We start from the raw sequence: 15,302 nt of genomic DNA on the forward strand, positions 1-15,302 counted from the left end.
ACCTTTTTAACAATGCCTCTTTTGTTAGAAAGTATCTGTAATAAGCAATCTGAAAGTAAAGCAAACCTGAGCTCTTTATAACTACTCTGGGTTGAAGCATGCAGTTCTTTGCAAAGGCAAAGAAACCTTAATGAAAACAGACTAAATGAAAAAATCTAAGTAATTCAAGCCTTGCAAAAACAGTAAGTATAATGTCTTTCATACATTTATTATCTCAAAAAAATGTTCTAATTTTTAAAATGAAAGAAGCCAAAATCAAATGTCCCTTTCAACAGTTTACTGATACTGATAGATTCTTTATATTCATTATAACTTAAGAAAATGAAAACTTATGATTACCAAAGGGGAAAGGAGTAGGGTAGGGATAAATTAGGAGTATGGGATTAACAGATACAAACCACTAGATATAAAAATAGATAAACAATAAGGATTTTCTGTATAGCACAGGGAACTATAATAACCTGTAATGGAAAAGAATCTGAAAAAAAAATACGTATATGTATAACTGAATCATTTTGCTGTACACCTGAAACTAACACATTATTATAAATCAACTATACTTCCATCTAAAAAAAAGAAAAGTATCTAAATCATCATTAAATACTATTTATTAACAAGATGACCCACGCAATTGGACTTTCTAAAGGTCAAATGCTTTTTCTTTTTAACCAGGGAGGTACAAAGCCTCTACACTGATATGCAAATGTTCATGTGTATGAGGATAGGTATATTATTTTCTGTAGAGCTCCATAGTTTTCATAAGTTTGAAAATGAAATTTAGGCACTGAAAAGTTTAGGAAGCATTGCTTTAGACACCACAAGTATTTTTGGTGAAACAAAAACAGCAATACTGGTTACCATACAAAGAGAAACTCTAGCCTTTAAAAATATTTCTTGACTTAAAGCTTAATAGTATTTTGAACATCAATAGAATGTAAGTTCTGGGAGGGCAAGAATTTTTTTTTTTTTAATTCATTGATGTGTCCCCAATGCCCAGATCAGTGCCTTTCCCCGAGGAGAGCAGTAATTGTTTGCTGAATGAATGAAGATCAGTGATTCAACAGCAATAGTGTGAAACCTATGTTGCTCAATGGAAATAAAAAGATGCAGTCTGTTTAACTTGTAGTCAAAGATCTCTAAATGGAAATACTTAGGAGAAGACGCTACACAGATACTCCTCAACTTACAGGGTTACGTCCTGATAAAACCATTCAGCTTTACAAGAGCATTGTACCGAATATGGCTAGCCCAGGGAAAGATCAAAATTCAAAGTACAGTTTCCAGTAAATGTGTATTGCTTTCACACCACTGTGAAGTCAAAAAATCCTAAGTTGAACCACTGTAAGTCGGGGACTGTCCATAAATTTATCTGCTAATTTTTATTTACTTTTTTTTTTTTTTAGCAGGACAGATTTTGCAAATGATGCTCCCATAGAGACATGTCTGACAGCAGAGTTCTGATTAACACAGGAGAACCTGAAATAAATCCATTACCATTGCTGATGCACTCAACCTTCAGTTCTCTCTCTTATTAATAAGCACATCCCCACTGGAGTGGAAGGAAGACAGAAAAAATTAAGACAATAATGACATAATCTTTTAATACTTTGCCTCAACAACAGTGAGAGTCTTGTAAACTTCCTTTAACTGCATCGATGCCCAGTCTGTGTAGGGCACTCTGCAAGGTGCTAGGAACAGAAAGATAAGGAAAGGGTAAAGTCTTGTTTTCAGAAAAGGAACTAACGAGGACCGTATCACGAGTAATTCCTTTGTTAACGGTGAATCACCTTACAGCACAAATGGCAATGAAGAGCAAAGAAGTCCTTGTAAGGTGGGTTGCTATGTGTGAGCATGATTTGATTGGTAGTGAATTTAGGAAAACTAAATTAATCTGAATTCTCTATAGGCAGCAGACACAGGGCAGAGGAGAGCAGGCAGAGACGACCAGAATCCTGGTGAAAAGAACACCCAACTGGTCATCTTTTTTTTTTTTTTTTTTTTTTTTTTTGCGGTATGGGGGCCCCCCACCGTTGTGGCCTCTCCCACTGTGGAGCACAGGCTCCGGATGAGCAGGCCCAGCGGCCACGGCTCACGGGCCCAGCCGCTCCACGGCACGTGGGATCCTCCCAGACCGGGGCACGAACCCGTATCCCCTGCATCGGCAGGCGGACTCTCAACCACTGCGCCACCAGGGAAGCCCCCCAACTGGTCATCTTTTAAAACACAGGAATAGGGGTGGAAAGCCCTTCTGATCAATTTCTACAACTCTGCACTGTTTAAGTACAATGAGACAAATTGGCTGAGTAAGTGTTTAGAGATAAAGGGGATGAGAAAGCCAGTTCTGAATACATTTACTCTATGAGTTTTTGGTTTTCTGCCACTTTAAAGTTCCAGCCACTTATTCTTATAATAATGTAGTAATTTAAAATTTCAAAAATAATTGGAATTGTGTGGCTCTTAAAATGCTACAGAGAAAAACTGTGGATCACTTCTACACTGGGTGTTCTCAGCATGAATAGAGTTATTTGTTTGCTTGGTTTTTTTGTGTGTGTGTGTTTTTTTTTTTTTGCGGTACGCGGGCCTCTCACTGTTGTGGCCTCTCCCGTTGCGGAGCACAGGTTCCGGACGCGCAGGCTCAGTGGCCATGGCTCACGGGCCCAGCCGCTCCCCGGCATGTGGGATCTTTCCGGACCGGGGCACGAACCCGTGTCCCCTGCACCAGCAGGCGGACTCTCGACCACTGCACCACCAGGGAAGCCCCTTGTTTTTGTTTTAATTTAGATCCTCCTCCTGGTCCATTTCTTAAAATCTCTCCTATTAACATCACTACATCTCAATTTTTTTTCTTCTATGCAACAGAAGTGTGACCAAAGGGGGAGCAAACCACAGAATCTGATTAACTTCGAAGTGACAACAATCCCAATTTTCATGCACCTGCTAGAAGAATCAAATGATGGCAAAGAAGGGGGAGAGTGGAAAGCACTCATGCCTTTAAAGAGGAAGCCCGAGGGAAGGTCACTGTGGGTCAGTGATGTACAGACACCCACAGGGGACTCTGTGCCAGCATGTCTACACACAGCAGGAAGCACTCTGGGCCGCGTGGAATTGTTGATATTGCCACAGTCCAAGGAGGACCTTTGAATGCCTTCTTCTATTTCTGTTCTCAAATAGAGTTGTGCTCCCTGCATGCATGGCCAGTCAGACACTTTCCCCACCATTATTGCTGTACTTTGGAGAGGTTATAAGTTTGAGTTAATTTTATAACATAAAACTGTAAAAAGAGATCTATGCCAACTATCTTTCTACGTTCAAAACAACAAATGCTCCTAATTTATGTAAAAATATAGAGACTGAATTTGTGTGATCACACTATAATAAGTTATAAATGAGGTATGAAATGAGAAATTCTAGCACAGTGCTCAGAGAATTAAAGAATCATATGTGCTCCCTTAACTGTGTTATGTACTATAATATAGACACAAAAATATTAGCATCTTTTCCAAGAGTGGGCTAAAGAACTACTCTCACCAACAGCTCCCTTCTGTAAGGTTTTTAAAAATTTTCCCAGTAACTAAGTCTTTTCAAAAGAAGCCCTAATTCTTTAATTTCCTCTTAAAAATGAAAGGCAATTAGATCACATCAGCCTCTGAAGAGACCAGATGGAAGCTATTGTTGTAATGTCTTTAATTCTCTTCCTCCTGCTAGATTCCCAGTCTCAGTTTTTTCCAACTGTGATGCGTCAGACTCCAGCTCTACCACCTGACACCTCTTTTCTGAGCATACCTGGCAAAAGCTGTCTAACTGGGGAGCCAGGATTCACCACCAATTTCAGATGTCTCTCTTTGGAGGTCCCGTCCTGCACTTAGCAGTTCCATTTTTCATCACTAACTCACTTCCTATCACATTTTTGCTCAAAGGCTGCTGACCTTGTTCCTGCAACTCACTTTCAGCCCCGAACTCCCTTTCATTCTCTCTTTTGCTCTCCAGCAGCAGCTCATCTTGTTTCCCCACTTTCCTTATAAAAGATCAAGGCCACAGACCCAGTCCCTGTTTTCCATTTCAGTATCTTACACCCATTTCAGCGCCCTCCTTCCCTCCCACATTAGTAGAAGAAGCGACCTTCCTCCTTCTCGAAAGAGCTGCCTTCACATGTGTCCTGGATCCCTTCTGCCATCTGCTCCAGGAGTCACCTTTGGGTCTCCAGCAGGGCCTCATGCTGCTCGCACACAACTGCTAATCCTGTGCACTGTGTGATGTGTGAATGAATGAACAAGGGAGTGGTGAGTGGTTTCCTCACCTTTGGGAGAACAAATCTCTATTTTTTTTATTATTTTTTAAAAAATTTATTTAAGTATAGTTGAGTTGAGTTATAATGTTGTGTTAATTTCTGCTGTACATCAAAGTGACTCAGTTATACATATATACATTCTTTTTCATTATGGTTTATCACAGGATATTGAATACAGTTCCCTGTGTTATACAGTAGGATCTTGTTGTTTAGGACAAACCTTTATTAATTCAGACTTTTGGGGAAGCTGGTCTTTATATAGACACAGGATTTTGCTTAAGCATATAAGGTATTCCCTCTCACAGAACATTAATCTTCTAAAAGTTGCCTATTTTGTTTTATATATGAGTCAAAGCTTATGGTTTAAAGATAATACTATTGTAATGTATGTGTTATTATAATACTGAATGCCCTAGACCTTCAGAAAACATTCCTGTTAAGTTCTGCCAAAAACATTATCAAAAATATCATTGTCAGTTCAAAGGAACCCAGGATTATTATTCAAGGCAGAATGGAATCCAAACCATATATGGGGCTAGTGACTAGATCAGATTAATAAACCTGTCTTCTTTCGAAGAGATTGAAAAAAAATGCCTGCCCTCATTGCTTTACTGCCCACATGCATAAAACATTGATAATTTTAAGGAGGTAATTCATTAACCATACATACTATATGCTAAAAGGTAAAGCAAGCACCCATAGACTTGTCACAAGGAATTCACAACCATTCAATTCTGTCATACTGCTCCGCCTATCCCTTTGTTCTTTCTCTGTTTTTCTCTCTTTTTTTTTTCTGTTGCTAAAGTATTTTAAAGCAAATCATATCCCTGGTGCCATTCGACCTGTTTACTAGTCTCTCTAAATCTTATATAACTATAATAACACATACCTTAAAAATTAATAATAATTCCTTAGACTGTATGATTTCTTTAAGAATTCAAGACCAAACACCACATATCATTTCTGGTTATGTTAAAGTACAGTTCCCGTTTTTAATCATCATCATCATAGCTTATAATTACTGACCAATGACCCGGTGTCAAGCATTAGACTAAGAAGTACATGCATTATCTCATGTAATCCTCAAATAATCCCATGAGAGAAGTACTATTATTATCCTCTTTTAGCAGATAAATTACAGACATAAGAGACATGAATTAATTTGCCCAGGCTGAGGTAGCTACTGAATGGCAATGGCAGATCCTCTGACTCTACAGCCTGGCCACTTATATACTATAGAGTGGTATCTGCACAAGATACAAGATCTGAGTCTTGAGGATGGAGAGAAATTCAGATATAGTCCAGAATGAGTTCATATAAAAAAAAAACATCTGTGCCTCACCAATAATATTCACTACTTTTTCTTAAATGACAGAACTGGAGTATACTAAAAAAGAAGGTAATTTTAGGCAATATAAAATTTATATGGAAATGAAGCATTTAATGAAAATGGAGAGCTTAACTGTGTGACGGTAGAAAAAGCACATAACTTCAGTCAAGTATGTGAATAAGGTACCAGCAGGAAAGTCAACATTATCTGAACTTAATTACTATGAAAAGACTTTTTGTATTTAATCACTAGGATAAGACTTTTTAGAGAAGCACTACTCTGTGCTTTTTTCTCAAATAAAAGCCCGTGCCAACAGCTTACACGTATATAAGCAGCCCTATACTAGGCTGAGAGCTCACTGGTGGCACTTAGGCCCTATTAAATATATCCTCTGGTGAGAATGAAATACAGTAACAGATTAGTCCTGAAACTTAGAATATAGCAGTAACCAAATAACTGAAAGTTATAAGGGAAATAGTCAACAAGTGGACTATGTCATTTTCATTGGCCCATGTAACTTACACTCTGTTGTAGATTAACTGACATATTAACAAGTCAACACAGGAAAGATAAGAATACACACATCCACAGCTGCACAGACTATGAAAAACATAAACGCTACGACTATTTCTATCACCAAATAGTACGACATCCAATTTTAAATGCAAGCTGAAAGAAACATTTGTAGCATATGATGCTAAGTACAAGCAGACCTCATTTGATTGTGCTTCGCTTTATTGCACTTCACAGATGTTGCATTTTTTACAAATTGAAGGTCTGTGACAAACCTGTGTAGTGCAAGTCTATCGGTGCCCGTTTTCCAACATTTGCTCATTTCAGGTCTCTGTGTCAGGTTTTCGTAATTCTAGCAATATTTCAGACTTTTTCATTATTATTATATTTGTCATAGTGACCCGTAATTGGTGATCTCTGATGTTACTATTGCAATTCTTTGGGGGCATCTCGAACTGCGCCCATACAAGTTGGGTGTATGATCTGACTGCTCCACCATCATGAGATGTTCCTCATCTCTCTCCCTCTCCTAGGGCCTCCCTGTTCTCTGAGATACAATAATACTGAAATAAGGACAATTAATAACCCTACAATGGCCTCCAGGCATTCAAATGAAAGGAAGAGCCGCATGTTTCTCACTTTAACTCAAAAGCTAGAAACGATTAAGCTTCATGAGGAAGGCATGTGGAAAGCTGAGACAGGCTGAAAGCTAGGCCTCTCACACCGGTTAGCCAAGATGTGACTGCACAAAGGGAAAGTTCTTGAAGGAAATGAAAAGTGCTACTCCGGTGAACACATGAAAAGTAAAGAGCAAAACAGCTTTATTGATGATATGGAGAAAATTTTAGTGGTCTGGACAGAGATAAAACCAGCCACAACATTCCCTTCAGCCAAAGCCAGATCCAGAGAAAGGCCCTAACTCTCATCAATTCTCTGAAGGCTGAGAGAGGTGAGAAAGTTGCAGAAGAAATGTTTGAAGCTAGCGGAGGTTGGTTCATGGGGTTTAAGGTAAGAAGCCGTCTCCATAACATCAAAGTGCCAGGTGAAGCAGCAAGTGCTGATGTAGAAGCTGCAACAAGTTATCCAGAAGATCCAGCTAAGATAATCCATGAAGGTGGCCACACCAAACAACAGATTTTTAAGGTAGACACAACAGCCTTATACCAGAAGAAGATGCCATCTAGGACTTTCATAGGTGGAGAGGAGAAGTCAGTGCCTGGCTTCAAAACTTCAAAGGACAGGCTGACTCTCCTATTTGAGGCTAATGCAGCTGGTGACTTTAAGTTGAAGCCAGTGCTTGTCTACCATTCTGAAAACTGTAGAGCCTTTAAGAATGATGCTAAATCTACTGTGCCTATGCTCTATAAATGATACAACAATTCCTGGATGACATCATATCTGTTTACAATATGGTTTACTGAATATTTTAAGGCCACTGTAGAGACCTAGTCTCCTGGAAAAAGAGATTCCTTTTAAAATATTACTGTTCATTGACAATGTACCTGGTCACCTAAGATCTCCGATGGAGAAGTACAACAAGACTCATGCTGTTTTCATGCCTGCTAACACAACATCCATTCTGCAGCTCACGGATCAAGGAGTCATTTCGACTTCCAAGTCTTATTATTTAAGAAATACAATTTGTAAGGCTATAGCTGCCATAGATAGTGACTCCTCTTGTGGATCTGGGCAAAGTCAATTGAAAGCCTCTGAAAGGATTCATCATTCAAGATGCCATTAAGAAAACACTTGTGCTTCATGGGAAGATGCCTAAATAACATTAACAGGAGCTTGGAAGAAGTTGATCCCAACCCTCATGGATGAGTTTGAGGAGTTCAAGACTTCAGTGGAGGAAGTAACTGCAGATGTGGTGGACACAGCAAGAGAACTGCAATTAGAAGTGGAGCCTGAAGATGTGACTGAATGGCTGCAATCTCATATTTAACCTCGAAAGGATGAGAAGTGGTTTCTTAAGGATGAGCAATGAAAGTGGTTTCTTGAGATGAAATCTATTCCTGGTGAAGATGCTGTGAAGATGGCTGAAATGACAACAAAGGATCTATAATATTATATGAACTTAGTTGATAAGGCAGGGTTTAAGAGGACTGACTCCCATTTTTGAAAGAAGTTCTGCTGTGGGTAAAATGCTATCAAACAGCATTGCATGCTACAGAGAGATCGTTCATGGAAAAAAAGAGTCAACTGATGCAGCAAAATTCACTGATGTCTTAGTTGAAGAAAGTGTCACAGCCACCCCAGCCTTCAGTGACGACCACCCTCATCAGTCAGCACCATCAATATGTCTTGCTGGTGGCAAGACACTCCACCAGCAAAAAAGATGAGGGCTCAGATGATGGTTAGCATTTTTTAGCAATGAAGCTTTTGTGTTGTTTCTTTGTTTTTGCGGTACGCGGGCCTCTCACTGTTATGGCCTCTCCCGTTGCGGAGCACAGGTTCCGGACGCGCAGGCTCAGTGGCCATGGCTCACGGGCCCAGCCGCTCCACGGCATGTGGGATCTTCCCGGACTGGGGCACGAACCCACGTCCCCAGCATCGGCAGGCGGACTCTCAACCACTGTGCCACCAGGGAAGCCCAACAATAAAGTATTTTTTGATTAAGATATGCACTTTTTTTTTCAGACACAAAGACTATAGTATAGTGTAAACATAACTTTTGTATGCACCAGGAAACCAAAAAATTCGTGTGACTTGCTTTATTGTGATACTCACTTTATTTCAGTTGTCTGGAACCAAACCTGTGGTTTGATTTCTTTATACAAATCCCCTCACCCCTGATATTCCCAGTCCTATACCCCAGTTTATGCACATCCACTCTCTGCCCTTTCTCCCTTTCTCCGGTCCTTGGCTGATCTCCCCACCTGCAATTTCAAGGTTGTTTCCTGATATCTTCGAAGGGACCTTGATCCAGCAATGACCTCCCCTCTCCCATGAGTGAAACCTCTCCCAGGTTATTGGATCCTTCCTGTCAATTCTTAATAAGCTCAAGCCTCTTCCACTTCAGTTTCTTAAAAAAACAAAACAAAAGGAAAAACCCTCAACAGACCCCTTGCTATACACTGGTGAGTAAAATTTTGGTTGCGGAAGAAGACAGATTACTAATAATATCGAAGTTCATGAGAATGGGTATAGAAAAGTGATTAAGAACAGTGATGCCTGATCAGACTGCATGTTAAAATACAACTCCACTATATACCAGCTGTGTGGCCTTGGGCAAGTTATTAATCTTTCTGTGCCTCACTTTCCCAATCTATAAAAAATGGAGATATAGTCAGCCTTCCGTATCTGTAGGTACTGCATCCGCAGATTCAATCAACTGCAGATAGAAAATATTCAGGAAAAAATATTCCAGAAAGTTTCAAACAGCAACTATTTAAATAGTATTTATATTTTATTAGGTATTATAAGTAATTTAGAGATGATTAAAAGTACATGGGAGGATGTGTGCATGTTATATGCAAATACTATGCCATTTTATGTAAGGGACTTGAGTATCTGCGGATTTTGGTACCTGAAGGAGGTCCTGAACCAATTCCCCACGGATACCAAGCGAAGACTGTATTAATATTACCTACCTCGTAAGGTTGTTACAAGGGATAAATAAGTTAATATTTATTAAACAGCTTAGAACAGTGTCTGGCACATGGTTGTGTTATATGGCATATAAGTGTTAGTTAAATAAACTGAATAGAACTGAATAAAATGAAATTACAGATGCTATCTAGGGAAATGATTCCCTGACTCTTCTAGCTATACCCTTACAGCTTGGAGAAATTACAAACTTTCAACCAGATAGATGCTCTCTAAAAATATTTTACTCATATAAAACTTAATTTGGCAAACATTTTTTTTAACTAAGAAATTATCTTTTATGGTGAGAAATCATGTCAAAGACTGTGCAAAACTCACTCAAATAAACTAAAGTATGTTATTTCTGATGATAATTGAGTCCAAAGTAGCTGTACCTGCCAGGGGCTCTGGGCAGATGCTGTTACATGAACAAATGAGGAAGGAAAAAAGGAAAAGAAGTACAGGGTAGGTGTATGTTAGCAAGATGCTGTCAGAATATGCCTGCATCTTTCTGGTACAGTAACAGGTGTCTGCAACATGCATCAGAGGCTTAATATTCTAGGTCACCTTCAGGCAGAAACTGTTTCGAATAATATTAATGGGCTTTCTAAACATAGCTCAACATCAATGACTAATTGTTTTAAGTCTCTGTCAGAAAACGTACCCTTCCTGGTACTGAGGAAATACCATGTGCTTCATTTCTCCACACAGTGAACTAGAGGGGGTAATTTTCATGTGTTGACTCCTTTTGCATTTGACATCTCCAAGTACTGAATCTAAGATTTTGATCACTGGCACACAGTAAGAGTTGATGCTTTTTTGCTATTCTTAAAGTATCTTGAGAAGGACTCAATTTGAAAAATCAATTTCTATAGCATAGAATATTTCTGAGACCCTATATTAGTTTCAGTGTTATCACTATCAATAATTTATAACAACTTATTATTAGGGCTATCAGTCCCTGAAGCTCTCACTCTGGGCAATAAAATCCTGCTCAATGATGGAAATGTTCAGACAAATACTGAAGCCCTTGAGGAGGAACGTGGCTGAGGCCAGTGCAGGAAGGGGGTGTTCACAGGGCAAACTCTGGGGCCAGATCACTGGCTTGTCACTCTGTGCTTTGCCTCTTGCCAGTTTGTAAACTTAGGCAAGTTCCCTAACCTTTCTGTGCCTTGCTACCTCACCTATACAATCAGTGATGATAATATATTTAAAGCATTCACCAAGTCTGGCAGATGGTTAGTGCTCAATAAAATGCTGGCTGTTTGCTTCTTAGAGGAGGTAAGTTAAATGAAAAAGTCCTAGCCAGTTGTCTGCCTTGTGAGAGGAATAAACATCTATCTTTCCTAATCAAACTTCTACAGGGTTTGTACATGTTGGCCCCTCCACCTGTACCTGGACAAGGTAATTTCCTGTGATTAATGGTCAGGGCAACACCATAAAGATTACACTTAGATTGTATTTTATTTTCTGTAAATTACAGCACTAATGATTCTATTTAACAACAAAAGCATTCCCTGAACTATACCATCTTTTGCCTAGTAAATTTTATGGTTTGGATTGGACTTCGAATGCTGAAAAAGAAATAAAAAATCAAATTATCCATTCTCTTCAACAAATAAATTATAAGGAATTTAAGAGAGAGAGGGAAAGGGAAACTATAACGGAAAAGTGACTGGCAAACTTATCAACCATGCAATGGATGGACTTTATTTGGATCACGTAAATTACAAATTACAAATTTGGAATCTGTAAAACAATCTACACCAGTCAACAGCAGAACTCTGAATAGACTGGAAATGGATATCTGATGATGTTAAGGGAATATTTATTTTGTGGGTGGCAATTTCTTTAGAGTACCTTTTTTTTTTTTTTTTTAACAGATAGGTACACCCTGTAATATTTACATATGAAAATTTGATGTCTGGGATTTGCCTCCAATAAGCTGGGGGCAAAGAGGAGGACTAGAAAGGGATGTGGTTAAAACAAGATCAGCCCTGAGTCAATCACTCTTGTCACTGGTGGTAGGTCCATGAAGCTTCATGATATTATATTACTTTTTTATACATCTGAAATTTTCTAAAATAAGAAGTTTAAAAAAGTAATATGAGTTGATTTTAAAATACCCCCACATCCCACACTGCATTCATTGTTGGACGTAAGAAGAAACACAACAGTGCCTCAAAAATCATATCTTGCATTTATAATACCTTTTTCTGTGAAGATGCAAATACTTTACACTCATCAGCTACGCCAGAAGCAGTGAGGGAAGCAAGACTTGTCACCAGTTTCCAGATGAAGGAAAAGACAGAGGTAAGTGAAAGGATCAGGGCAGCAGCAGTCAACTGCAGAGACAAGAATCAAGCCCAGTCCTCAGATCTGTGCATCCTAAGGCCTCTTCAAAAGGTAATGGTGACACCACCCTGTGCAGTGTGAATCCGAGCTACTCACAGCAAGGTTTTGAACACTCCCTAAAAGAATAATCGCTGTGCTATCAGAGGCCTCAGAGAGTCAAGAAAAGAAATCTGAGATGGTTCCAAACGTCTAGTAAGTGGGTATTTTCACTCTTACTCATTCTTTTGTCAATCACCTTTATAGTGATTATGAGTTTGGGAGGTGAGAGCCAATGGCCAAACTCAGTGAGTAGAAGCAGGGGAGAGAAATTCAGGCTTGATTTCTCCTAGGGTCATTCTGTATCAGGTGTGTGCGACAGAGGGAAAGGGAGACGGTAGGGAGAGGGGAAGCAAGAGGGGAGGGGGAGAGGGTGGAGGGGATAAAACCGGGAGGGGGAAGGAGGGAGGGCAGAGGAGGGAGGCAGGCATATAAGGCGCCCCAACCACATCCAGAGCAGGTAAAAGGCCCAGCTCCCAGCCTGAACCTAGGGACCACAAAAACAATATTTTGGGGTTTCTGTACCCAGGTTATTTTCCTACTTTCACCAAGTAAGTAGGAATAAAAGAAAGGGAACTCTGTCGATCAAAACCTAAAAGAACATTTTAGAAAATCTGAAAATGTTTGTAACAAGACAAAACTGAAAGACCAGCTAATATTAATCCTACATAAATGCAATTTGAGTGGCAAAGGGGAATGTATATTCCTCAAAAACTTTAGCTGAACAGGAATGAGCAAAAGAGTGACCTCATTTCTCCCTGTTACAATCCATAACAAACAATAGCTTGTTAAATATTTTAGAGACCATACATTATACAGACAATGTTATGAAGACTTTGGTTAAACTATACTACCTGGAAACCAAGCTTTCTAACACACACTTCAATATGTAAGCAGGCATTATCTCTAAATAATCTTTTACATGTCTAAAGCCAGTGCTAAGCTGTAACTTGAATCCTTTTCTCAGGCCTTTATCTTCCCTTTTTAGTGGTGTTGATTTGGGAAAGGGGAAGAGTTTTTTAACTCACTGATTCATTTTCTCCAACAGTATATAAAATCGATTTTGAAACTGAATTACCATTGTTATTTCCACACCTCATAAACCCTGTCCTTGCTGCACAAAACCACCACCATTAAATTCTATGAACACAGGACTTCCCTGGTGGCGCAGTGGTTAAGAATCCGCCGGCCAATGCAGGCGACATGGGTTCGAGCCCTGGTCCGGGATGATCCCACATGCTGAGGAGCAACTAAGCCCGTGCTCCACAACTACTGAGCCTGCGCTCTAGAGCTCATGAACCACAACTACTGAACCCACATGCCACAACTACTGACGCCCAAGCACCTAGAGCCTGTGCTCCGCAACAGAAGAAGCCACAGCAATGAGAAGCCCACGCACTGCAACGAAGAGTAGCCCCCGCTCGCTGCAACCAGAGAAAGCCCGCGTGCAGCAACAAAGACCCAATGCAACCAAAAATAAATAAAATTTAAAAAATTAAAAAATTCTATGGACACAGTCCACTGTCAAGAAATAGAAAGTACACTTTCTAGTAGGTAATGAATAACATATAAGTTAATTCACCAAAGATTTTATGGCTATAAATGCACTAAAAATAAACTTCACACATATTTCCTAGAAAAAGATTTTTTTTTTTTTTTTTTTTTTTTTTTTTTTTTCTTGCGTTATGCGGGCCTCTCACTGTTGTGGCCTCTCCCATTTGCGGAGCACAGGCTCCGGACGCGCAGGCTCAGTGGCCATGGCTCACGGGCCCAGCCGCTCCGCGGCATGTGGGATCTTCCCGAAACGGGGCACGAACCCGCGTCTCCTGCATCGGCAGGCGGACTCTCAAGCACTGCGCCACCAGGGAAGCCCAAAGATTTTTTTTTTACCAGAAAATACTCCAAGATTATTTTATATTTACAAAGCAATATATGTGGCTCATTGTTGCTTAAAATCGTCAACGTTTATTTTAGTAAGTACTATTTCTTTAAAGTGTGGTACAATTGGGTCATTATGTGTAATTTGTGGTACAATTTTAATTCCAAATTCAAATTTAAAAATTTTAATGTAAAAGATGGTGTGGATTGTGCTCAACTTTAAGACTTAAAAAATTTTAGACATAAAAAAAGTCTCAAAAAAAGTTGAGACCTTTGGATAACAACCAAAACGTCCACTGTAAGTTTCTCCTAAATTTTGAAAACTTGCCATAAGAGAACTACAACAGGTAAGACAGAGAAAGAAGAAAAAGGTAGGTGAAAATTGTTTATTATTTCCCAGCTCTGAAACTCTCATGGGAAGGTTTCCAAGTATTTAGTTGTCTCTCAATATCATTTGATGCAGACAGGGTAAGAATAATATAATTGCTTACTGAAAATTTGAAAAATGCAATGTATTGAACTTGATAAGCAAACAAACTTCAGATTTTAGAGATATTATGTCCTCCTTGCATTATCAATACAAAATAACTCAAATAACAGACCTGATATCAATGACATACTTTCATTTAATAATAATTATGGTTCCACAGCCCTTTTGAGTTTTTCAAAAAACGTTTGCATGCATCATTTCATCTAATTTTCGGGGAAACACCCAGAAGTTAGGCAGCTTAGAAATTCACAGAGTTCTACAGATGAGAAAACAGGCTGATAGAGGAAAAATGTACAAGGTCATATATCCTGAAGCCTGCCAGTTGCAAACATCCACAATTCCAGCATTAAGAAGTTCAAGTCATATCTCCACATGCAGTTACCTGATTGGTCGATTCTCTTTACTGTCAAACAGTGAAAAGATGACCTCAAGCTCCTCTCCCAGGTTGGAACACATGAGGCTTTTCATCTGCACAAAGAGGTGGTGACTGCTGGCCTGCACTGGGGTATCTTTCTTCCGATGTCGATGCTCCATCTGAATGACACCCCCCCAAAAAACATGATCAGCATGGGCCAAATTAAATAATGGAACCCAACAAGCTAGTTAGCTATGGTGTGATTATGATGTCCTGTGCTTTTTGTTGTTGTTGTAGTTGTGTATTTGGTATCTAGTTGGATGTTAAATTCCAAATTTTCTCCCAACTACTAAAATAAAAGACTGAAGTTTGCAGACCATCAAGGAATCCTGCTTTAAGATTTGTTTCTTAATCATTAATGTTAAAATGATATCAACTCACTGAGTAGATTCAGGCAGCATGAAGTTCA

At 39.3% G+C, this 15,302-nt stretch overlaps 1 protein-coding gene across 1 annotated transcript in view; it reads right to left on the reverse strand.

Moving 5' to 3' along the window:
- Nucleotides 1–15,302, reverse strand: part of DOCK4 (dedicator of cytokinesis 4) — a 282,165-nt gene that overhangs the window by 239,415 nt on the left and 27,448 nt on the right. The window contains 1 exon segment of the mRNA XM_007469745.1: nucleotides 14,861–15,012. Coding sequence (XP_007469807.1) covers nucleotides 14,861–15,012 — 152 coding nt within the window.

This window comes from Lipotes vexillifer, unplaced genomic scaffold (assembly GCF_000442215.2).
Source record: "Lipotes vexillifer unplaced genomic scaffold, Lipotes_vexillifer_v1.1 scaffold597, whole genome shotgun sequence".
Classification (NCBI taxonomy): Eukaryota; Metazoa; Chordata; class Mammalia; order Artiodactyla; family Lipotidae; genus Lipotes; species Lipotes vexillifer.